The 26397-nt window shown below is 36.1% G+C and overlaps 1 protein-coding gene across 1 annotated transcript; it reads left to right on the plus strand.

The window, feature by feature from the left end:
• The first annotated feature begins 14618 nt into the window (after positions 1-14618).
• LOC127096178 (receptor-like serine/threonine-protein kinase ALE2) lies at positions 14619-20127 on the plus strand. Its single transcript, XM_051034785.1, has 8 exons — positions 14619-15146; positions 15539-15652; positions 15753-15830; positions 16521-16889; positions 16976-17251; positions 18052-18444; positions 18547-18787; positions 19240-20127. Exons 1-8 carry the CDS (start codon positions 15083-15085, stop codon positions 19961-19963), a joined length of 2259 nt encoding a protein of 752 aa, XP_050890742.1. The 5' UTR covers positions 14619-15082; the 3' UTR covers positions 19964-20127.
• Positions 20128-26397: the final 6270 nt, after the last annotated feature.

The following is a 26397-nucleotide window of genomic DNA, read 5'->3' on the forward strand; positions in this document are numbered from 1 at the left end:
ACTCTTAGAAGCCCTTTCTATTACAAATTTATTTTGCTAAATCGCTTTTGTTCCTCAAGTGACTCTGCGTAGTCTGTATACTTGAGAGGACTAAGAGATCATTCTCTTAGACGTTTGGTTGTATTAATCTTTCAAGATAAGTGGATTAAGTCCTTTTTGAAGGTGAAATCACCTTGGCCGGGTGGACTGGAGTAGCTTTGTTTTATAAGCGAACCAATATAAAATTCTGTGTGCTTTTAATTTTGAAAAAGCTTTTAATTTTTAAAACAATTCAAACCCCCCTTTCTTGATTTCTCACCTTCAGTTGGTATCAGAGCTTCGGCTCTGTTATTGATTTTCTAATCAAACACTTAACAATGTAGAGAGATCCAGAACGAGAAAAACTATGGCCAACACCAATGAAAGAGATAGTTACAACGCTAAGCCTCCAGTCTTTGATGGAGAGAAATTCGATTACTGGAAAGATAGAATTGAAAGTTTCTTTCTGGGCTACGACGCTGATCTCTGGGACATTGTCACAGTTGGATACATACCTCCTGTAACAGATGCTGGAGTTACTATTCCCAGAAGCAAAATGATAGATGATCAGAAGCGCGAATTCAAGAATCATCATAAAGCCATAATGATACTTCTCAATGTCATATCCTACAATGAGTATGAAAAAATCACCAACAGGGAAACAGCTAAAGAAATACTCGACTCCCTGAGGATGACTCATAAAGGAAACTCTCAGGTCAAAGAAACAAAGGCCCTGGCTTTAATCCAGAAATATGAAGCCTTCAAAATGGAGGATGATGAAGCAGTAGAGGTAATGTTTTCTAGATTTCAAACTCTAATTACAGGTCTCAAGGTGCTAGATAAAGGATACACAACTGCGGACCATGTCAAAAAGATAGTCAGAAGCTTGTCAAAGAAGTGGAGACCCATGGTCACAGCCTTAAAGCTATCAAAGGATCTGAACAACATCAGCCTTGAAGAACTTGTCAGTTCACTCAGAAGTCATGAGATAGAATTGGAGGAAGATGAGCCCCAGAAGAAGATCAAGTCTGTAGCACTAAAGTCCAAATCTGAAAGGCGCAAGTCTGACAGAAACAAAGCCTTCCAGGCCGAAGAAGAAGACGTTGATGACTCTGAAAAGGAAGACTCTGACGATGAGGAAGAATTATCCCTTCTAACCAGAAGAGTAAAACAACTCTGGAGAAAAAGGAATAATAACTTTAGAAAACCAAGATCCAAAGGAGATCGATCAGAATCAACCTCAAAAGGTAAATCTAACAAAGATGTTACGTGTTATGAATGTAAGGAAACAGGTCACTACAGAAACGAATGTCCCAAGTTGAAGAAAGACAGTTCCAGAAAAGAGAACTTCAAGAAAAATTCCTTCAGAACCAAAAAGAGACTGATGGCTACCTGGGACGACAGTGAACCTGACTCATCAGAATCAGACTCTGATGAACAGACAAATGTGGCACTCATGGCTACCACATCCAAGAATACTTCAGATGAAGAATTTGAATCTGAAGAGGTATTTTCTGAACTTTCTCGATCTGACCTAGAATCATGCCTATCTGAAACTCTAAACTCATATCAGAAACTCAAACGTAAATTTAAAGCTATAAAAGGTGTGCTTGAAGAAACACTAGAAGAATGTGGCAAACTTGAGATAACAATTTTAGAACTTAAAGATGAAAATAGAACCTTGATATTAGAAAGAGATTCAACAAAGAAAAATTGTTCAAAACTTGAAGAAGCGTTATCTCAAGCTCCACAAACTTCAAACACAATAATTTATGAATATGAAAAATCTTTTCAAAAGTTTCTGAAAAATGGGATAGAGAGGAGCAGAATGGCATCCATGATTTATGGGGTCATTCAGAACAATAGAAGAGGAATTGGGTATGATCCTAGTGAAGATAAAACGTCCACTAATGACCAACCTAAATCTCCATTTTCCTATCACTATACACATACACAAGCACAACAATTTAATAATGCTAGAAAACCCAAAGTGTTAAGAAACTCTGGGAAAACTAATCACAAAGGACCCAAAAGATTCTGGATACCAAAGGATAAGATTGTTTATGTTGCAGATATCTTATGCAGCAAAGTTAAAACACCAGTCATGGTACCTGAACTCTGGATGCTCGCGACACATGACGGGGAGAAAGTATATGTTCCAAAACCTGGAACTTAAAGACGTTGGATTCGTAGGTTTCGGAGGAGATCAGAAAGGAAGGATCAGAGGCTCCAGAACTATTGGTAATGGTACTCTTCCCTCTACATCTGATGTTTTATATGTAGAAGGATTAATGCATAATCTGTTATCAATAAGTCAATTAAGTGATAACGGGTATGATGTAATCTTCAATCAAAAAACATGTAAAGCCATAAATCAAAACAATGGATCTGTCCTATTCACTGGCAAGAGGAAAAACAATATTTATAAAATAAATCTTTCGGATTTAAGAGAACAAAATGTAAAATGTTTGATGTCTGTTCACGAAGAGCAATGGGTATGGCATAGACGCTTGGGCCACATTAGCATGAGAAAGTTATCTCAGCTAAATAAACTCGAGTTAGTCAGAGGTCTACCTAAACTGAAGTTTTCTTCAGATGCTCTATGTGAAGCATGTCAGAAAGGAAAATTTTCAAAATCATCTTTTAAAAAAGAAAAACATTGTTTCTACCTCTAAGCCTATGGAACTTCTTCACATTGATTTATTTGGTCATGTGAAAACAACATCAGTCAATGGAAAGAAATATGGACTAGTCATTGTTGATGATTTTAGTCGCTGGACATGGGTAAAATTCTTAAAGCACAAGAGTGAGTCTCACTCTGTATTCACTAGCTTCTGTTCCAAAGTGCAAAACGAATTTGACTCTAAAATCATCAACTTCAGAAGTGATCATGGTGGGGAATTTGAAAATAAATTTTTTGAGGAACTATTTGAATCTAATGGAATATCCCATGATTTCTCCTGCCCTAGAAATCCACAACAAAATGGAGTTGTAGAAAGGAAGAATAGGACACTCCAAGAGATGGCCAGAACCATTATCAATGAAACAAATATGGCTAAGCACTTTTGGGCTGAAGCTGTAAATATAGCGTGTTATATTCAGAATAGAATCTCCATAAGACCTATTTTGGAGAAGACTCCCTATGAACTGTGTAAAGGAAGAAAACCCAACATTTCTTATTTTCATCCTTTTGGATGTTCCTGTTTTATTCTAAATACTAAAGAACATCTGAACAAGTTTGATTCCAAAGCACAAAAAGGTATTATGTTAGGATACTCAGAACACTCTAAAGGCTACAAAGTATACAATACAGAAACCAAAATTGTGGAAGAATCAATTCATGTCAAATTTGATGATAAGCTTGACCCTGAAAAGTCAAAGCTAGTTGAGAAACTTGCAGATCTGGAGATTACTCTTGCAGGCTCTGACGAGAAGATCAAAGCTCCTGAAGCAACTGCCACTCAAACCTCAGAAGGAACTAAATCCCCAACAATCCCAAAGAAAGCTAAAAGTTTCCTCAACATATCTGAAGAGTTGGTTCTGGGAAACAAGGACGAACCTATCCGAACTAGGTCTACCTTCAAGACACCTGAAGAAACTCCTTTGGGACTAGCATCTCTGATCGAGCCTACTTCCTATGATGAGGCACTTCAAGATAGCGACTGGGTTCTAGCCATGCAAGAAGAGCTAGATCAATTCACAAAGAACGACATCTGGGATCTTGTTCCTAAACCTAAAGGCACTCACATTATCGGAACTAGATGGGTGTTCAGAAACAAGCTGAATGAAAAAGGAGAGGTTGTCAGAAACAAAGCTCGACTGGTGGCTCAAGGTTACAGTCAACAAGAAGGCATTGACTACAATGAAACCTTTGCCCCAGTCGCCAGGTTAGAATCTATTCGCTTACTTGTCTCATTCGCTATAAATCATTCTATCAAACTGTATCAAATGGATGTCAAGAGCGCATTCCTTAATGGTTATATATCAGAAGAAGTGTATGTCAATTAACCCCCAAGTTTTAAAAATTCTAATTGTCCAGAACATGTTTTTAAACTTAAGAAATCTTTATATGGACTAAAACAAGCTCCCAGAGCTTGGTATGAAAGACTAAGTAATTTTCTTCTGGAACATTATTTTATCAGAGGGAAAGTTGACTCTACACTCTTCTGTAAAAACATTAATAATGATCTCATGATATTCCAGATATACGTTGATGATATCATTTTTGGTTCAGCTAACACCTCTGTATGTCAAGAATTCTCTGAGCTAATGCAGGCAAAATTCGAAATGAGCTTAATGCAAGAACTAAAGTTCTTTCTAGGAATTCAGATTAATCAAGCTTCAGAAGTCACCTACGTTCATCAAAGTAAATACATAAAAGACATTCTGAAGAAATTTGAAATGGCTGAATGCAACCTGCTAAGACACCCATGCATCCAACTTGCATTCTTGAAAAAGAAGAAGTTAGTCAAAAGGTTTGTCAGAAGCTCTATCGTGGTATGATAGGCTCTCTTCTCTATCTGACTGCTACACGTCCTGATATTCTATTTAGTGTTTGTCTCTGTGCCAGATTCCAATCAGATCCTAGAGAATCCCATTTAACAGCAGTTAAAAGAATTCTCAGATATCTGAAAGGAACTCCTAACCTGGGCCTGATGTATGAGAAAACATCAGAGTATAGACTATCTGGTTTTTGTGATGGAGATTACGCAGGAGACAAAATGGAACGAAAAAGTACATCTGGAAATTGTCAGCTCTTGGGAAAGAATCTGATATCCTGGGCCAGCAAAAGACAATCAACCATAGCCTTGTCTACTGCAGAAGCGAAATACATCTCAGCATCACTATGCACCACTCAGATGCTCTGGATGAATAATCAATTAGAGGATCTGCAAATATTTGAGAGTAACATTCTTATCTTCTGTGACAATACTGTTGCCATTTGTTTAAGCAAGAATCCTATTTTACACTCCAGAGCTAAGCACATAGAAATAAAACATCATTTCATTAGAGACTATGTTCAGAAAGGGGTAGTAATGTTGAAATTCATTGATACAGATCATCAATGGGATGACATCTTTACCAAACCCCTAGCTGAAGATAGATTCCTTTTTATCTTAAAGAATCTGAACATTCAAAATTGCCCTGAATAAAATGTGCCTCTGTGTTTGTAAAATAAGATTCTGATGTAAACAAAGTGGATTCTGCCTCTGACTCTGATACTCCTACCAAGTTAGAAGTCATCTGAGTTAGAAATCTCCAGGAACCAATCCTTTGGTATTCCTGAAGATCAGATAGAGCAAACACGTGAAGCACTTTGCGTCTGACCTTGGAACTTCTAGACAGCTGTCTAGCAGTAATCAAGGAACAGTCTCTTGAGATCTCCTCGAGCAGTGTACTGACTGTTGGGATTAGACATCACTTATGAGCTGTAATCATTTTCCCTCTAACGTGCATACTTGGTTTTTGTGCTAAACTCCATTTTGTGTGTCGTTTTGCATGCGCCCTAATTTGGGTATTTAAACATTTCTCTTCACACATTGCACACTTTTCACTCTCACAAACACTCTTAACCCTCTGCAAGTTCTTCTCTCCCTCAAGGCACTCCTGCAGCATTTCAAGTTCTTCAACCTTCAACTCAGCTCATCAACAACATTCATGGATTCCCAACAATAATCAGTGTATAACTTCTCTCAACAAATGGATTCCAACGAACAAGCTCCAAGTTCAAGCAACCAAAACCCAGCAGTTACCGGTGTCGTCTCAACCCCCATCTACAAAGAGCCTCACATTCTTGATCGTGAGCCACATATCAACCTTGCAACACCGTTTGAGAAACTGGAAGTTTTGTGTGAATCACTGGTGGATTTTGAAAACATGCGAAGAAATGGTATTGACCTCACTGAAGAACTGAAGAATCAAGGTTGGGGAAACTACTTCCAACGTCTGTATGGTCCAGTTTACACAAACTTAGTGAAGGAATTTTGGAGATTCGCTGACACTGACGATCACTACATCGTCTCCTATGTTCTGGGAGTCAAAATGGTGATCACTGAGAAGTCGATTGCTGCTCTTCTGGGCATGGAGAAAGATGGAGGAAGAAGGATCTACAACATTAATCCTAGGGCAAAATATCTGTCACATGAGATTAATCCAACTATCTTCAAACAGAACGCTGAAGGCAATCACTCCAAGAACAAGGAACTACATCAGAACCTTCGGGTCTGGCTGAAGATCATCTTAGGCACCATCCATCATCGCCCAGCTTCAAACTCCTCAGACTACATCAACACAGACCAGAAGTGCATTCTGTACTGCATCCACAAGGGTCTGAAGCTCTGCCTCCCTGCACTTCTCTTCAAGTACCTCAGAGACTCTACGCGAGATACCAGAAGTAACATGAAGCCCAGAAACTACATTCCCCTGGGCAGACTCATCTCTGACGTTCTTATTTAAAGCAGTCTCGTAGATCATCTGATTACCTTCAGACTCATGGACGACGTGATGATCGACACTGGAAGAGCTCTGAATACCCGCAATCTGAAGAGCATGGGGATTCTGGATCAAGTAAGGTTCAAACCTACTCTGGACACCTCCTGGGAAGCTCTCAAAGATCAGAGGAAGATCCCAAATGGACTCTATCTGTTCTCAAAGATCGACCCTCCAGAGGTAATCCTGTATTACTTAGATGATCTGCGAAAACAAGGAGTAGATATCTCAGACTTCAACATAAGCCAGCTGCCAGATGAGCCTCCAAACTTCATGAAGCGACCATGAGGACCATCTGAGAAGGCAAAGCAAGCGAAGAAAGCAAAGCTAGGAGAATCCTCCGGATCAAGACCTCCAGTACCTCTGACTGGATCTTCTGGTAAGTCTATTTCTCTCGCTCCTTCTGTACAACTTCATTATATTGCTTCCTCTATCCCTCAACCACCCCCCATATATACCAATTCAGAAACTCCTCCCTCAACCACCAGACCATCTAACCAACCATCTCAAAAATTCAACCTTGCCACCACAATCTTACCTATTTCAGAAGTAGAAATGCTAAACAAAACCACTTCACCCTCTTCATCTTCTTCTCCAGAATCACCCCCTACTACAACATTTCCACAGATACTGAACCATCTGACCCTCCCTCTCCAACTCTGGCCCAGCCCCAAACTTGTGCTCTGGCCTCACAACAGCCAACACAATTCACACCTGAACCAGAAGTCACTTCATCACCCACAGAAGAACCAAACACAACCACCTCTGACCCTCCACCATCTGAAACAATCCACGCCGAAACACAACCACCCAACTCTGACATACCCCCACCAAATACATCCGCTGAACCCCAACCTGCCACACTCAACCTAAGCCCTCCCACTTCTCCACCCAAGCCCCTGAACCTGAAAACACCCTTCCAACCCTTGAGGAAGCAATAATGGTGTTTGCAGAAGCCTCAGTTGACAAGGTCAAGTCTCTGACCCTCAACTCTGGCATCAGTGATGATCCTTCAGCTATAAGGACACACTGGAACAAAGTGATTGGTTGGATGACCGCTGAAGCCTTCAAGCTGAAGGGCCTCTCTGAGCAAGTCCACAACGACTTCATTAGAGACGCTGAGATCAGACTACAGGAGCACCTGGCCAAAGAAGCTGAGGAGCGAGCCCGCAAGGAAGCAGAAGAGAAAGCTAAGCAAAAAGAACTGCAAAGGTTCAAGGAAGCTGAAGCCAAAGCTCTAGCCGAGGCTGTTGCTGAAGCTGAAGCCAAAGCTGCCGCTGAAGCTAAAGCACGCCTTGCTGAAGAGTCTGCCACCATGGTAGAACCGGATGCTCTGACTCAGGGGGAGTCCTTCACCTTTGTCCCTCTAGTTCTAAAGACACTTGAAGATCTTTAGAAAGAGCAGAAGGAAGTCCGAGCCAGATTGGATCAACAGGATTCAGTAAATGTCAACATTTAGAATCTGCTGACCCAGCTGCTCCAGAGGATGCCTCCACCTCCAAACCCTTAGGCACCTTGGACTTGTTTATGTGCTCCCTTGCTTGTTGCTCTGATTTGCTTGTTGCTTTCTGTTTTGTTTGTTTTTGCTTTATGTTCTCTAGCTGTTGTTTGTTGTCTGTGTTTCTGGCATTTGTGAATATATATATATATATATATATATATATATATATATATATATATATATATTCCTTTCATTTTACTAAGTCTTTTTGATTCTGACAAAAAGGGGGAGAACTAAATAAAGCTCTGATGAAAACATATCTAACTCTTATCAGTACTCTACAAACATTGTTCTAACCCTCTTAACTTAGAAATTTGCAGAAGAGTATCTAGAAACATCATTTCATGGAAGCTCCGGTAAGAACTTCTGAACTCCCAGACTTATCTCAGGGGGAGCTCACTTTTATTTGATCTAAAACTCTTATCTAAAAATGTTTCATCTCTGAATTAAGAATGTTTTGTCATCATCAAAAAGGGGGAGATTGTAAGAACAAAATTAGTTCTACAGTAGAATTCCAGGATTTTGATGATAACAAAGGATGAAACCAAAAATGGCACCCTAACGAAATTTTTCTAAGTGTGCAGGACTCTGAACAGAAACAAAGGACTCTGATCATTTTATCAGATACAAACTTTGATCAGATACGAAGTACTAGAAGATCAGACGCATCTGAGGAAGAAGTGCGCCCAAGAAGTTCTGAATCTGAACAAAGCAAGACAGTAAAAAGAACCAGAAGCTCTAAACATCCACGGGTCCTAGTTCTGATGATCTAGAAGACTAGTACTCTAAGAAGCTCTGATGTAACTTCAACAGAATCTCCCTCTGACGTATGACTCCAAAATAACAAAGACTCTGATGAAGATTCACCATATCCAGAAAGAGTAACGGAAAGAAATTCTCAATATGGAAATGAAGTATATTAAGAAAGAAGTTATTCAGGGAGACAAATTGGTTATGGCAAGAAACCCAGAAGTAATGACATTGAATGCTCATCAAAGACCAATATTCGGTCATCACTCCAACGGTCCTTCTCACTACTATATAAAGGACAACCTACCTCATTGAGAGACACACAACAACGCACAGAAAAATCCTTCACAATCTCTCTCAGTTTTTCACGAGCTGCTGCTCATACGTGAAAACTCTTGCTTAAATATTCTGTTGTAATACTTGCTTACTCTTAGAAGCACTTTCTATTACAAATTTATTTTGCTAAATCGCTTTTGTTCCTCAAGTGACTCTGCGTAGTCTGTATACTTGAGAGGACTAAGAGATCATTCTCTTAGACGTTTGGTTGTATTAATCTTTCAAGATTAGTGGATTAAGTCCTTTTTGAAGGTGAAATCACCTTGGCCGGGTGGACTGGAGTAACTTTGTTTTATAAGCGAACCAGTATAAAATTCTGTGTGCTCTTAATTTTGAAAAAGCTTTTAATTTTTAAAACAATTCAAACCCCCCCTTTCTTGTTTTTCTCACCTTCAATGAACAATCTGGGTACAATGATATAGAGTTATATATATTACCACAACAACAACAAGTGTCTCAGTTCATTGATTAGTCATAAGTGTTTTGTGAAACTGATGACAATGAACAATCTGAAGTCAATGTTGTTGATGAGGAAGAAGAAGAAGTCGAGTTATTGGTTGATTCAATGTTGAACGATGAAGAAGAGGAGCCATTACCAGGTAGTCATGTATATTGTCCACCTCAATATATGACAAGCTTGAATTTGGGCGCCGATGAACCTTCATCAGATATATTTTACAATCCCTATGTGCAAATTCAAGGATCATTGAAAGAAGGAGACACATTTCGCACAAAAGAAGATTGTGTAAAAGTCATTAAGAAATATCACATGGAACTATCAGTTGATTACAAAGTTGATCGAACTAATACAATGAGGTATAAGATTTATTTTCTAAATGAGCGTAGCCTTTTCCGGTTGTTAGATTCTTATCGGAAGATGAGTGATTCTTGGAATATTGGATTTATGGGTCCAGTTCACACATGCATGCTCACGAACCCAATGCAAGACCATTGTAAACTTAGCTCTCAGTTAATATGCGATGAAATTTTGTCTGTCATTAGCGACAATTCGTCGTTAAAGGTGAGTACAATAATCTCGCATATTGTAACCCAATATAACTATACTCCATCATACAAAAATGCTTGGATAGTTAGGACAAAGGCGGTTGAAAAAATGTATGGCAATTAGGAGGAGTCTTACAAACAACTTCCAAAATACTTGATGGCTTTTAAACAGTATGCTCCAGGGACTATTGTCAAGTTGGAAACGTTGTCGGCATATACCCCATACGGGACTTGTGTTATTGGAAATGAAATATTTCACCGTCTCTTCTGGGCGTATCAACCATGCATCAAAGGTTTTGCTTTTTGTAAACCTATTATACAAATTGATGATACATGGTTGTATAGGAAATATAAAGGAACGCTACTGATGGCAGTGGCACAAGATGGCAACAATAATATTTTTCTAATCGCATTTGCCCTAGTTGAAAGGAAGATTGTTGAGGGATGGAGTTTTTTCCTAAAAAATCTTCGCTTGCACGTTGCTCCTCAACCTAACTTATGTTTGATCTCTGACCGACACCCTTCAATAATGAGTGCCTACAAAAACATTGATAGTGGCTGGAAGGATCCTCCGTCGACGCATGTCTACTGCATTAGACATATCGCTCAAAATTTTATGCGAGAGATAAAAGACAAAACATTACAGAAGAAAGTTGTCAACGCAGGTTATGCATTAACATAACCTTCTTTCAAACACTACCGTGAAGACATCAGATTGTCTAACGCAGATGCAATACGATGGATCGACAGTATTCCATTGGAGAAGTGAACTAGGGCATACGACAACGGTCAACATTGGGGCCACATGACAACAAATCTTATGGAATCAATGAACTCTATCTTCAAAGGCATCTGAAGCCTACCTATAACCGCTTTAGTGCAAGCAATATATTTCAGGCTAGGGGTGCTGTTTGAGACTAGACGTTCCAAATGAAGTTCAGTGTTACAATTTGGGCAGTTGTTCAGTGATACTTCAATGAAATTCATTAGACACGAAGCTGCCAAAGCTAACACACACGTGGTCACGGTGTTTGACCGTACTAAAGGTTGGTACAGTGTTGTTGAGTCCATGGATCACAATGAAGGCATGCTGATGGGACAATACAAAGTGGAACTAGATACAGGTTGGTGCGACTGCGGAAAGTTCCAAGCCTTTTCGTACGCCCTGCTCCCATGTTATTACAGCATGTTCAAAGGTTCGAAGGGATCCATCCTACTTACTATCTGACGTTTACAAAGTCATAAGCCTATCCAATGTTTACAAAATTAGCTTTTCAGTTGTTGCAAAAGAGGATTATTGGCTTGAATATCAAGGGGACATTCTTTGGCACAATGAAGTTATGCGAAGAAAGAAAAAGAGTCGCCCAAACAACACATGTATTCAAACCGAAATGGATACGACGAACAAAATGGTTTGATTATGTAGTTCATGTCGTCAGCCCGATCAACATCATACTAACTGTCATAGTGTTGGAACAAGCACAACAAGATAATTTTACATGTACCTATTTTGCTTTATATTAAAAATAATATTTATTTCATATGATAACTTTGTGAGAAAATACCATCACAAACAAATACAACACATTCAACACAAAAACAACACAACAGACTACAACAAATAAAATACCATTATTATAACTAAGAGATTACAACCCTTAAAACAATTTTGAACATATTATACATCATCTTGTGAACGTCTTTGTCAGTCTTAATATCCACCCATACACGCACTTCTCCATTTTGGTTGAACGTGGACTCAAGTCATTGAATTCTTCTAATCCTTTCACCATCTACAATTTCTCCATCTAACCAACAGTTCAACGTCCGATTAATACGTTTAAACGATTCTATATTCCAAAGTCGAATCTTTATCGGAGGTGCGACTACTGAAAAAATTAAATCGATATTTCTCTTGTGAATGTATTCAGACATGGTTAAAGAACAAAAAATTGAAGGAGATTGAAGTAGAATGAAAGAAAATGGGCTTAGAGGGTAAGAAGTAGTCTGCAAAAATATGGGAGATACGCATGTTATTTATATATGAACCATGAAATGCATGTGTCAATGTCCTAGGCGCCACACACACATGACAATGCATGCGCCAGATGCATGGGTGCACACACTAAACTACACATGCATACGCCAAGAAGCATGGCGCCTACATGCATTGGCTTTGCATGCATGCGCCAATGCTCTGGGCGCCTCCTCTCTAGCTTAATTGGATGCGTCAATTCAACTGGATGCATCAGTTAAAAAAGGTGGTTATTTTGGTATATTTTTTGAAAATTTGATTATTTTGATATTTTAATTGAAAATGTTGGTTATTTAAAAAAATCAATACTATTTATACATGATAATTTTGCAAAACAATGCATAATTTTTATTTTTCATAAAAAATAAATTATATATATATATATATATATATATATATATATATATATATATATATATATATATATATATATAATATATATATATATATAATATATATATATATATATATATATATATATATATATATGTGTGTGTGTGTGTGTGTGTGTGTGTTGTGTGTGTGTGAAAGTGTCAAAAAATTTATAATAAAAATAGATAAAATATTTTATTTATTTATAATTAAATTCTTTATTTATTTAGCGTATCTTTAAATACTCATTACTTTTTTAAATTCTTTTAATTTATTTTTCAATACTATTAATACTTGATAATTTTGCAAAACAATTCATATTTTTTTCTAATTTAATAAAAAATTAAATGTATTTATTAATATATATGAACATTTCAAAATTATTTATGATAAAAAATAGAAAATAAATTATTTTCATTTTAATATCTTTTATTTTATATTTATAATAAATGTGAATCTATGACTACACTTTTTATACTCACTCTATTTTTCTTATTTTAATAACTTAAAGATTAAAATTTATGTACCAAGATTTGATTTTGACATGTATTAATGCTTTCGAGTAGGAATGGTAATTTGACCCATTTCCAGTGGATACCCACAAAAATACCCACAACAGATAGGGTAAAAATTCGCATACATGAGTACAGACATGGGCTCGGGTAATTACCCACTTAAATAAGTGGGGATGAGTGCGGATATGGACACCTTAGTACTCAACCCGCCCCATACTCGCATAATATATATTTATATATTTTAATTTATATTATTATATAAAAATAAATGTGTGTCAATTTTTAAAAAATACATTAATTTTAAACTAATACATGTTTAATATAAGTGATCATTTATTTCATAATTCAAAAGTAAATTTAAATTTTTTTTTATGTTTTTAAAAACTTAAAACAAAATGATATTTTATAACATATTTATTTTTATTAGAAATATGGATAACGGGTACATGTATGGGCACTTACATACTCATAGGGTACAAATACAGGTGTCAATATTGATACCCAAACGGGTATGGGCTCGGATACGGAGATTTTTTCCAACTGCGGATATGGGGACGAGTATTATAGTACCCTACCCAAATCCTATCTTTTGTCATCCTTACTTTCGAGTAAGATTAATTAAGTTTTTTTAAAAATTAATTCTCTGTCAATATAAAATTTGTAACTTTTGAAATTAAACATAATTTTTATTCTAAATTTTATTTTTAATTCATTTTTTATGTAAATTTATTAAAAATAAATAACTTTATTTTCAATTCAAGGATATGAATTTATAAATAAAAATCACATCCTAAAATCAATTTATAAAAAAAATCATACCCTAAAATCAATTTATATATAAAAAAAATCATATCCTAAAATAAATTTCTAAAACATTTACCAGTTGCGTGCAGGATATTTAAAAAATTGATTTTTTTTTTGTAATTTGGATAATCATTATACGGAAATATTTTCTAAAATATTATAAATTTTTTTAAATTTATTTTTTATAAATTAAAAGATTAATTTTTATATTCTATAACATAAACATAAATTATTTAAGATCAAAACTTAATAAAAATCATAATTTTTTCAAAAAGTGAATCTCAAAAATAATTTTTATGAAAAACTATTTATAATATATCAAATTAATTGATTTTTTGAAATTTGGATATTCAAAGTTTTGATAAAATGATAAAATATCTAAAATAATATTTTAAGAATAATTATTTAAATCAAATTTTAAAATTATATTTTCATTTGAATTTTTTCTAAAAATTTCTTTTATAAATTTCATTGAGGTTAAAGGTAGTGCATCGGTGTAGAAAAATATTACACATACATCCAATCAAAACATTTTATATTACTAAATCATAATAATATTTTAAAAATAAAAATGTGATGTGGCGGGATACACGAGTCTCATTCGTTGCCAGTGTAAAAATATTCTACACTGTCAATGCATATTCTTTTTTTCTCAATTTCATTTACACCAAAATATATAATACTATCAAAATTATTTAAAAATAAAAAACCAAAACAAACTGTTTCATAAATTTATGAAAAAAAAAATCAAAATTTCTTACTATAGAATTGATTTTGAACCAATTAGACTTGAGTGACTGCATTTGTTTCAGTGCAAAAGGGTGTTACATTGGTTGGCCGGGGCGTTTCCGAGCATCGTCCGAAAAACCTCATACTCCACCGTACAACAACAATTTCCAACGTCAGAATAACGCCTCCAATTTTATCTTTCCTTAAAACCCGTTTCCCTCACGCGCGCCAGCTCATGACGTGCTCCACTACTACAACCATTACACTGTCATCACTACTACTCACTTTACCCCCAAAATTCAGTCTCTCTTTTCCATTTCACTCTCTTACTCTCTTTCTGACTTCATTTTCTTCTATACTCTTCTATACTACATTTCGGTTTCTGCCTTTCAGGGATCTACCAACACCTTCATTCATATTCTTTACGCAACTCACCACCCCACCATTGTGTTTTTCTTCTTATAGCTTTTTTCAATTCACTTTCGATCATTTCCGCAACTTGCTGTCTTTTTTCGACGTCCGCACAACATGTCGTCAACTTCTCTTTCCATTCTCTTTGCTTTTCTTCACTTGCTGCTTTACTCCTGCTCAGGTATTGCTATTGCTTTTTACTTCTCGGCTATATCATCAATTATTTCACTGCCTTTAGCTTCTGTAATGTTTCAACTTCACATGAAACCTAATTCTTATTGATTGTTTATATTGGTGTACTATTGGCTTTATTTAGCTGTGTTACATAACTATTTTTCTGCTTATGTGTTCACTTATATAAGTATTGAGTATTTCAGAAATTCTTTTTCAATTTCTCTACATATTAGCCTATGCTGTTACATATGAGTGAATCTGGATTCAAACCCTTAATCGAAGTCTTGGGTTGAGATGCAAGACTGCACTTAAGATGGCTTATACTTTGCATTAATGGCATGGTTAGAAAAAGTATGCTATTATATTATGTATATGACATATTGCCTTCTTTACCTGCAGCGAAGTTGGGTTCTATGAGTCCGTCGTTTGCTTCGTCCAAACTAGCTGAAGTGTGGATGGTTAAACCTTTTTCTAGGTCATCTTCTGATCCTGCGTCATCTCCATCTATTGAAGGTATATTATTATATTTATCAAGAACTTTCGGTTACTTTTCATGTTTGCTATGAGCCTTTGATTTAATGTTCTCTTGTTTTACCTTCTACTATTGCTCCAGGACCGATAAGATACCCTCACCATCACAGTCAACGCCATCATAGGAATTATTTTGCTGTGGCTCCTTCCCAAAGCCAAGGTAATTTCCAGCAGTTACTCACCTTTCACCTGGGTGGGACTATTATAGTACCTCAATGTCTTTTTAGTCCTTCAATATTGTAGCCACGATCCTTTTCCCCCCTCTTTTTATATATATGTTTGTTTTTTCTCGGTTGGGCAATGCAAGTTGATCAAGAGAATTAGGAGTAGATTATTTGTAATCTAATAATTTGAATTTTCTGTTTCATCTATAGTAATTCTTTTAGTGTATGCTATCATGTTAAGCATTGTAAGATGCTATAAATATGCGTACTGTCAAAAACAGAAAATTTGAAAGCATATTTTGAAGCTTTGGTTTAAAAATATTATGTGCAACAATCAATTTATTTACTAGATTTTATGCTACTTTTTCAAACTAAATTTACCTTTGGATGTTCATTGATTGCCTTTGGTTTTTCAAAGTTATTGTCTGCTTATGTACATCATGATAGCTTCTAATGGGTTTATTTAATACAGTGTAATGGGGCAGCTTTTCATTTTAGTGGAAATTTCAAAGTTTAAATTGCAACGAGATTAATAAATTTTTTTATTGAAATACGTTATGTGAAGTAGCAGTTTTTCAGTGCTCTTATTCCTTAGTACCATACGCTACACCAAGGTTTGCATTTCATTTCGTTTTTCATGGATCATAGTACCATGCACTCATTGTACAAAAAACAAATTTCTGCAGCATGTGGCCTAAGCTGTGAAGATCCACTCACAGAAACTCCCTTTGGTTCACCTTGTGGTTGTGTACTTCCCATGAGTGTCTTACTTTTACTGGATGCAGCTCCTTTGGTTGTTTATCCGTTAATTAATGAGTTAGAGATTGAACTTGCATCTGGAACATATTTGAAGCAAAGCCAGGTAAGGATAATGGGTGTTATTGCTGACAATCAAAATGAAGGAAAAACCTTAGTTGACGTTAACCTGGTACCACTTGGTGAGAAGTTTGACAATATAACTGTGGTTCTGATATCCCGGAGATTTTGGCACAAGAAAGTTCCTCTAAGCAAGAGTCTTTTTGGTGATTACACAGTCTTGGACACTACTTATCCAGGTAGGTAGCTGTTTTGCTGTTCTAAATAACATTTTACATTTTTCCTGTCGTATGTTACTGCTTGGGACTGAAGCAATTAGTATCAGGGATCCCATCATCTCCGCCGAATGGAACATCAACTGGGAGTGCTCCCCTTCCTAGTGGAAGTGCTGCAGATCTCCCATTCAGTGTCAACTTTAACGGCAGCAGCAAGAAGGATGAAATGACTCTTAGAATCATAATCACTATTGCTATATCTTTCATCTTACTCTTGCTGGGCATGGTTGGAGGAGCATTTTACATCATTTTTAAATGGAGGAAAGTCGGGAGACCATCAAGTGCGGCTGGTCTGCCATTCACATCGTCTCTAATCAATAGATCTGGTACAGTTTCAAACTTTATGTGTGTTTGTTTTATAAAATATTTTTCAGATGTTTACATAGAAGTTTTGAGGTTTTTAGAAGCACTTTAAGATATTATTTCTTAGGTTAAGCACAGCTCTTTTTGCACTTTCTTTCTATTAGTTCATTATACTCATCATTAGATATGACCATGTCTCAAAGATTACGTCTGTTATATTCTATTTCTTGAAAAGTAACTGCAAAAGACTTTGTTTATTTACACTTTTACGAGTTCATAGCTTGTTGGTCTTTGAATTTTATTTTATCCCAATGTCGTTTGATCATTACATGTCTATTGTGTCACAGTTCAATTATGTTTCTGTGATTTACATGTATGCTTTCTAGTGCTTTGCTTTTATACAACAATTATAAAGTAAATTTTTCGACCAATTGATATTAGTGTTACTTGGGGACATCACTCACTGTTTAAGGGTTGGTTGAATAACCTTCTTACAACCAAAATGATAGTGATGTGTATTTACAAGATTTATAAGATCAGCGGGATTTTCTTTGCTTTTATGGGTTATATTGATAACCTGTGATTCGAAAAATAAAGTAGTGAAGTTAACAATTTTCTCATTTATGTTTAAAAAATCATCTTTATCTATTTTGTGGACTTCTGTTGCTGTGTGGGATGTATAAATTGTTGCGAATATGGTACATAGCTTCACGCATTAATGGCAGAAAATTTATGTTTTCTTGGACTCTTTACTGTCTACTTTGTTCTGTAAATCATATCAGAATTGAGGTTTAATATAAACAGGTGGTTGGTTGTTTTGCAGACATGGAGTCTACATTGTCTAGCAGAATGACAAGCTCGAGATCAATGTCCCATATGTCCACCATAGCTACTTCTGCTCTTTCTGTGAAAAGGTTTTCTCTTTCTGAGCTTACGAAAGCAACAGATACATTCAGTTCACAAAGAATATTGGGGGAAGGAGGATTTGGGCGCGTTTATGGTGGGAGATTGGATGATGGAACTGATGTTGCAGTTAAGGTACTAACGAAGGATTTTCATCAAAATGGAAACCGTGAATTTAATGTGGAAGTTGCGATACTATGCCGTTTGCATCATCGTAATCTTGTGAAACTAATCGGTATATGCACAGAAGGGCACAAACGATGCTTGGTGTATGAGCTTGTTCGCAATGGCAGTGTCGAGTCTCATTTGCATGGTAAATGATGACATGTTTTCTCCGGCTTCAGTATGCATCCTTTGTTCGATTTACATTGCATTACCATCAATTAAATGTAAATCTTGTTATTTATCCTTGCAGGTGTTGATCAGATAAATAACCCTCTGGATTGGGAAGCACGGAAAAAAATTGCCCTTGGAGCTGCGAGAGGATTAGCCTATCTTCACGAGGATTCTAATCCTCATGTAATCCACCGAGACTTTAAAACTGGCAACGTGTTGTTAGAAGATGACTTCAACCCCAAGGTTTCTGATTTTGGATTGGCAAGAGAAGCAACTGAAGGAAGTCAATCTGCTCCTACAAGAGTCATGGGGACTTTTGGGTAAGTACAATACTTTGTCTGCAGCAATTGATTGATTATTTCTTAAACGGTATATCCTGGAAAGCATGGGTGTTAACCCGACACACATAACAGATGGGGCAAATCCTCTGTATCTAATAGACTGGTTCATACATGATGTGTAACTTTTCCATATCATAAGCATTTTCGAATGACCATGACATGATTAAGATTTTCGATATCTTTCAATTTTAACATGGTGATGTTTAACTATACTTCATTGAGTTAACTTGCATGTTTTACTTCATTTAGCCAATGATTCTATAGATTGTCTTTTCTTCTCTATTTAATAGTTTACCAAAATTATCAACTGCATTAATTGTAACTTCTGTATCTTATCTTATAAATTTTTTCATGATTACCATCAGTGTGTGATGTTGGTATAAATTCCTGGCCTTCAAAATGATACCATTTTCATCTGTTCGACTTTGCAGGTATGTCGCCCCAGAATATGCAATGACAGGAAATTTGCTTGTTAAAAGCGATGTTTACAGTTATGGTGTCGTGCTGCTCGAACTTCTAACAGGAAGAAAGCCAGTGGACATGTCTCAACCTGTTGGAGAGGAGAATCTCGTGGTATGGGCACGTCCATTGTTGAAAAGTAGAGAGGGTTTAAAACAGCTGGTGGATCCGACATTGGCTGGAACTTATGACTTTGATGAAATGGCAAAAGTTGCTGCCATTGCTTCAATGTGTGTAAGCCGGGAGGTCACTCAGAGACCCTTTATGGGTGAAGTTGTGCAGGCTCTTAAGTTGATATACAACGACAACAACGAGATGGACGTGGATCACTTCAGTCCGAGGGAATCTTCTGGTCGAGGGTCTGATTTTAGAGTTGATCTTTCTGATAGCAGTTGGTGGTATGATGAGCCTGAAGATATTTCCGGTCGACTAACTTTTAGGCAAGCATTATCGCCGTCCTTCATCACAATGGATTACAGTTCCGGTCCACTTGATGAAATGGAAAACAGAATGTTTTCAGGTTCAAACTTGATGGAAAATGATCTGTCTTTGTTACCAACTCGACTCGGCAATAGATCAGGTCCCTTGAGAACTGCTAGAAGAAACAAGCTACCCTTTCATAGGCTTACTGGAAGTCAGAGTGATCATGCAGCATTTCCTTCCAAGCCTGTTTGGAATGGAGGTTACCGGCCTTGAGGTTTCTTCTAGTGTTTTTGGTAAATAAATAATCATATAGTTTTCTTGTTTAGATTGGAGATAGAGGATGGTGGCTTCTAGTTTTAATTGATCGAGTTTACATTATACAGGGAGGTACTTTGAACCGTATTTGGCGTTATAAAATATAGACTATAGTTTAGACATTTGATTGGTGTTTGAAAGTCTTTCATATATCTTTCCCTTTTATATTGTTTTTTTTTTCTAACAAATGTGAGTAGTATGGAGAAGTCATTCATTTGTTATAAATATGGAGACTTGAGCATTTATAAATGGGAGAACTCACACACTATCACTTTAAGATTTTGGATGAGTATATGTAGTGTGTCTCTCACAAAGGTGTGTTGCTCATAAAGAAAGTCTCAAAGTAAAAATGTTTTCTCGTGTTGACCCCACGAATTGACTCCAACAGTGGTATTGGAACTGGTTCGAGTGAAGGGACTGACTCACTTGTATCGAAAGTATTCCCACATGATCGTGGTAGAATGTCTTGTTGAAAATTATCAACTTCGGTATAAATATATCAGGATGAAAGAATCAGTGAGAGTGGTGTGGGGAAGTCTCACATTGGTTAGAAAGGTAAATAATTGAATATTTATAAGTGAAAAAATTCACACACCTATCACTTTAAGATTTTTGATAATTATGTGGTGTGAGACTCACAAAGATATATTGTTCATAACGATAGTCTCGTGACCCCGAATTAAACCCAATTATTATGTCTAATGTTATTGTGCTTGACTTATATGTATATTCTTCTTCCACAAATGATTGTATCTTTGAGAAGGGTAACAATCAAACACATTCAATTTTTTTTTAGAGAACACATTCAGTTTTTTTATAAGAGTAATATTGCCAACTCTTTCATTACTATATTGCATTCATAATGTTATAGTAGTTTTTTTTTTAGTTAAATGCCTCTATGATAGGAGGCTATATGACTTGTTTAAATTCATGATATCTAATGGGATTGAATGATTTTCCATTTTTTTAATATTTTAAAAAATTATGGAATAGAAGGCGGTGACATATGACATCCATTCTATCTCATATTGTTGTTTACTTTAATTTCTCTAAATTTATTTCTATTTTATCTTAAAATATTCAAGCATGTATATCTCTTTTTGCGGAACTCAACTCCACCAATTTTTTTAAAATAATTATATTTTTTTTAAAGAAAATTTTAGATAACCTTCTAAAAATTTTCTTAGACATCAATGCATGTGGCATATGCTTATCTATAATGTCAATGATTGACGTTTGCATACAAGTTTTGGAAGCATGTGCCATTGCATGTGGATCCTATGTTGTATTGTTTTTTTTATAATTATTTTAATAAAATAATAATAATAATAATAATAAAATATTTAATAAAAAATTAAATTATAATATTATTTCATAAAATAGAAGTGCTATTTAGTAAATTGTCGATCATATCTTCCCAACACTCGGGGCTGCTCTAATCGAGTTCGGTGTCCATGTTGTCGTAGTTGGACCGTGTTGGTTGGATTACGTGTGAGCGAGTTGGTTGGTTAAATTGAGACATTGATTCGTTTTGGAAACTCCGCACCAAACACCTCAGGCTCAGGAAAATACTAGGAGACTCCAAATACCTCAGGGAAATCGTGGGAGGCCTCAAAGGCAAGTGAATGCGCCAGGATGTGGAACCAATGAGCGTTACGATCGAACGAGTCATTAAAATTATCTCAAATCATTGTAAAATTATATTTTATGGAATAATACTATAGTTTAATTTTTTTATCAAACATTTTATTACTACTATTTTGTTGTTAAAATAATTTTTAAAAAATAAAATATAACATAGGAGCCACAGGAAATGACGCATGCTTCTAAAACTTGCATGCATGCACGATTGTCATTGGCATTGCACAGAAGCATGCATCATAAGCATTAATGCCTAAGTCAAAATTTGAGTGCATGCGCCACAAGCAATGGGGCATCTTCTAGGGGACACATTTTTTTATTTGAAAAGTGATTAGTTTGGTATATATTTTGAAAAGGTGGTTATTTGAGGAATTTTTTGAAAAATGTGGTTATTTAAAAAAATTCAACTCCACTCTATCCAATTTCAATTTAGTCTAACTTAAGTTTTCTTTTCACTTTATTACCTCTCGCTATTATGTTCCGTTGGTTAGTTCTATGTCTTCTTTGTTGTTTTGTACAGTTGAGAATGTGATAGTTTTTTTTAAATGAGTTGACTTCCTTCTAAGATGTTGATGTTCTATTGACAGTTTTTTAAGATAGACTCCCTTCGAACAAAGCTTGTCTAAACATGGGTGATTGTTGATTCTAATCGATCTCTTGTCTCTTGTTTTGAGATTCCGTTGAGTCGGTTTTCCATCTTTTTGTCACATGTAAGATCTTCTATAATTGTGTTGGAAAATGATTTTTCATAGAGATCATATACTTCTTTTTTAAGTCTTTAATCTCTTTAGGTGGTAGAACTAACTTGGGAACCATAGAAACCTCTAAGAGTAGGCGTGTCGTGGTGTCCGACACTTGGATGATACGCATACGATACATGTTAGAAAAATTAGACAAGTGTCAGAAAAGTCAGACAAGTGTCTCCGAAAAATATTTTTTATTTGCTTCAACATTATTTGAATTGATGTTTGACACCCAGATGACACTCATATAATACATGTCGGGCAATTCAAACAGGAGTGTATAAGAAATTGTTTTTTTCTTCTTTGTTTCAACACTCTTTACACATTTTTTTTACAAACTCACACACATCTAAATGAGTTAAACATGTATTTAAACAATGTTATCAATGAATAATTAAACACATGAATTTTGATTAAAATATTTTTAACTCTTTCAATATTAGATAGATAAATGAAGTTCAAATACTATCATATATGTAGCGGTGTCAGTGTCCCATGTTTTTGAAACTATCGGTGTTAAAGTATTTGTGTCGTATCGTGTCCCAATGTCTGTGTCGGACTCCGTGCTTCATAAGAACTAAGTCTAGGGGTCATTTTGTTATGATTCAACATGTTAAAGTCTTGTCTATTTGGATAGTAAAAAATGATGTCATCTTTAATAGTGTTTCAAAAACTGTGAAAGAAGTGGAAGATACGAGTTTTTTTTGTCTGAAAGTGATTTTTAGGTAAATCAATGGTGAACTCTTGTGCTTTCTCTGATTGACTTCTGAACTCTATCATATGACTTAATCAATAATGGATCGAGTGTTTGTCTTAATTACGAAGTAGGCTCTGGTTTGTGATTGGGAAATGCTCATTACACCTTTATATGTGCATCTCACGCCTCTGAAAATCTTAAAATACCCTTAATGCATCCGGAGATTCATCTCCGAACGCATCCAAAATCACATTGAACTTCATTTTTTCTGAGATCCACCCCATATTGAGTAAAGCATGGTCCGTAGATGCATTTTCGTATATTATTTGGGCGTATCCAGAGATGTATCTTCGAAATATTCTTTATACTCATTTATGGTGTTTTTATTTATTAAGCTGATTTAATTAACGACTCAGTGATATTTCCGGAGATGCATACCATAAATGTCGAGCGCGAAATTGAATAAAACACCACCTTGCAGGATTTCCTTCTTCATGCTCAAATAAAACTTCATTTTCAAAACTCTTAAAAAACATTCTTTCATTCTCAATCAACATTTCAACATCAAAACATCATTCTTATATTTCATCACATCAAAGGGAGCAAAATAAACTGGAATTGCAAGTAAAGTTCATTCATTTTATCCCTAATTCCTTGCATTAATCTGGTTTTTAAGTTGGAAAAAAAGAACGTTGAGTCTGAATATGTATCTCCGGACAAAGTTTAGTGTGGTCTGGAGATGCATATCTGGATTGTTCTGATTGTTTGAGCTTTAAAATATATTTTTTATTATTTGTTGTATTAGATATGTGTTGTATCCTAAAATTTGTCCTCCCTTTTCTTCACATCTCCATCTAACCGTTTGACTAGGGTTCAACTGCATACATTATTAACTCATGCATAAGCTTCATTCATGAGCTTCAATAACTCACCGAGTTCATCCTAAGTAACTCCAAACCTCCTTTAACTAACTCCAAGCCTAATTCCAAACCTCATTAATCCCAAGCCTAACCTCTATAAATTCTCATCTTCATCATCATCCAACACTAGCTACACTTTTGCATTCATCACCTTCAATTCTCTGCAATCTTTCTCTGAACCCTCTCTCTCTCACACTCAAAGCTCAATTCCCCCCAAACTCCATTGAAGCTTCACATTAAAGCTTCAAGAAGAGTGAGCTTAACCTCATCACTACAATGTTTTTGAAGAAGAAGATTCAGAAAACAAGCAAGTCAGAGGAAGATAAAGGCAATACTTCACCTTCTTGTACACGTGATTTTCCATTTTCATCTTCTCCGATCAATATTCGCTGGAGCAATTCTCAGCTTCGGAGGTAGGTCTTTTTTTTTCATTGCATTTTGGTTGTTATGCTGAACATATACCATGCTATTACAAACCCCTATCGTAAGGAGCTCCTAATCTTGTTCATAAAGGAGTATTGTAGATCTGAATTTTTAGGGGTTCTTAAGGATTCGGTCTCATTATTGGATTTAGGACAGGAATTAGAGAATTTTGAGAGTGGGTCCTTGTTCGGGAGGTGGAGACGAAGATGAAGGTGTCTCCGCTTTTCATTTCCGGTAGCCACCACCGCCGGAAGCGATTTCTGGCACGGTGGTCCGCGGTGGAGCTCCGGCACCGACGATCTAAACTGTCATGGAAAAGGCGCGCAAAACATTCAAATTTTTCTGGTTTTTTCCCAACACATAGTGTCATACGGTGAACTGACTTGGGGTGTTTTGCTTTTTATCGCAATGTCGCGGATAGCAAGAGTCGCCACCGACTTTTCTTTTATCCAATAAGGAAAGGTGGAAAAGAACAGGAAAGACCTCAATAGATTTTGGGTTCGGGAGGTACATTATACAAAGGGAAGGTGTTAGCACCCTTTGTATCCATGGTTATCCATGGGCTCTTAATTGCTGGATCACTTATATTTTTGTCTGAAAAGTGTTGGTGAATTGTTTAAAAATGTTTCGAAAAGAGAGTTTAACTTTGTAATGATTCTCGTATGAATGTATACAAAGTATTTATCTCGTTTGATTTTGAAAAACAGTTTAGAAAAATATAACTTGGTAATGATTCTAGTATGAATGTATACCAAGTGGTGATTTTCTAGGACTTGCAAAGTGTGAGGGGTGGAAAATGTTTTAGGTTATGATCCAGCAATTGAGAGTTATACCTTCCTAAGGTCGTTATGAACGTTTCCTATCCTTATGGGGGTAAAACTGTCCTTACTATTGAGAAGTAAGTAATTTTACCCTTTGGATGTTTAAGGGTCATCGTAGGGTCATCGATAGGTCATTGAAGGCAACAGTTGTAAGGATACCTTAGCATTCGAAGGGACGATCATCATTTAACCGTAGGCTACACCGAAAGGGTCATCGAGGGACAAAATCGTATTTTCGAAGGCAACATCCGAGGGACCATGATTTATTTTATGATGATTTAACCGAAGGGCCGTTGCTAAGTGTATCCCTACATTCGCGGGACATGACCGTTATACCGTAATACCGTAGGGCAAAAGAGAGGTCCAAGATCACATATTTAGAGGCCATGTTTTAAAGTTAATTAGGTAATTAGGGTGAATCTCCACATTAAAATCAATACATTAAAAATAATACATTAAAATTAATTACATTAAAATTAATTAAGCAATTTAGGGCAGCTCTTCACAAGGGTATCCCACAAATAAAGTGGAAGACCTAAACAACAATCTTTTCCTGGGGTGTGTGAACCTTTGCAACATTCAGCAAACGGGTTAGAATACCAAATCAGGGTGCAATCGAGGATTACACCGCGAAAGAAATCACAACAGTAATATGATCAGATAAACAATGCCTGGCTATGATAAAACATGAATGAAAAATCAGAATAGAAAAGTCGGCTACTGTCAGGTTCGCGCCTGCCTCGCCTAGCGAAGGCTTAGCGAATACTCGCTTCATGCTCGCTTAGCGACGTGCTAGCGAGCGACTGCGGATTCTGGTTTTGATATCAGTACAATTTCAACCAATTTTATGCCTTATGGCTTTCATTACAGCAATTATATGGTTAATCATTTAAGGTATTCAAGTGCACACTACAATTCACATGACAAACTTAAGATATTTTCATAAATTTAATCATAATGCCATATGCAAATTAAGAACATAAGGTAGTAATAGCAATGCCAACCTGTTTGTAATCGAATTGTAACCTTGAATTGGCCGACCGGATCGAATTGAGCGGAAGTGACCTTGCTGCCGCCGGCTTTTCCTTCAGGGTTTCTCGGAATTCTCAGGGTTAGCCTCCAGGGTTTTCCGTCTGTGAGCGCGAGG

This window comes from Lathyrus oleraceus, chromosome 6, assembly GCF_024323335.1.
Source record: "Lathyrus oleraceus cultivar Zhongwan6 chromosome 6, CAAS_Psat_ZW6_1.0, whole genome shotgun sequence".
NCBI classification, from domain to species: Eukaryota; Viridiplantae; Streptophyta; class Magnoliopsida; order Fabales; family Fabaceae; genus Lathyrus; species Lathyrus oleraceus.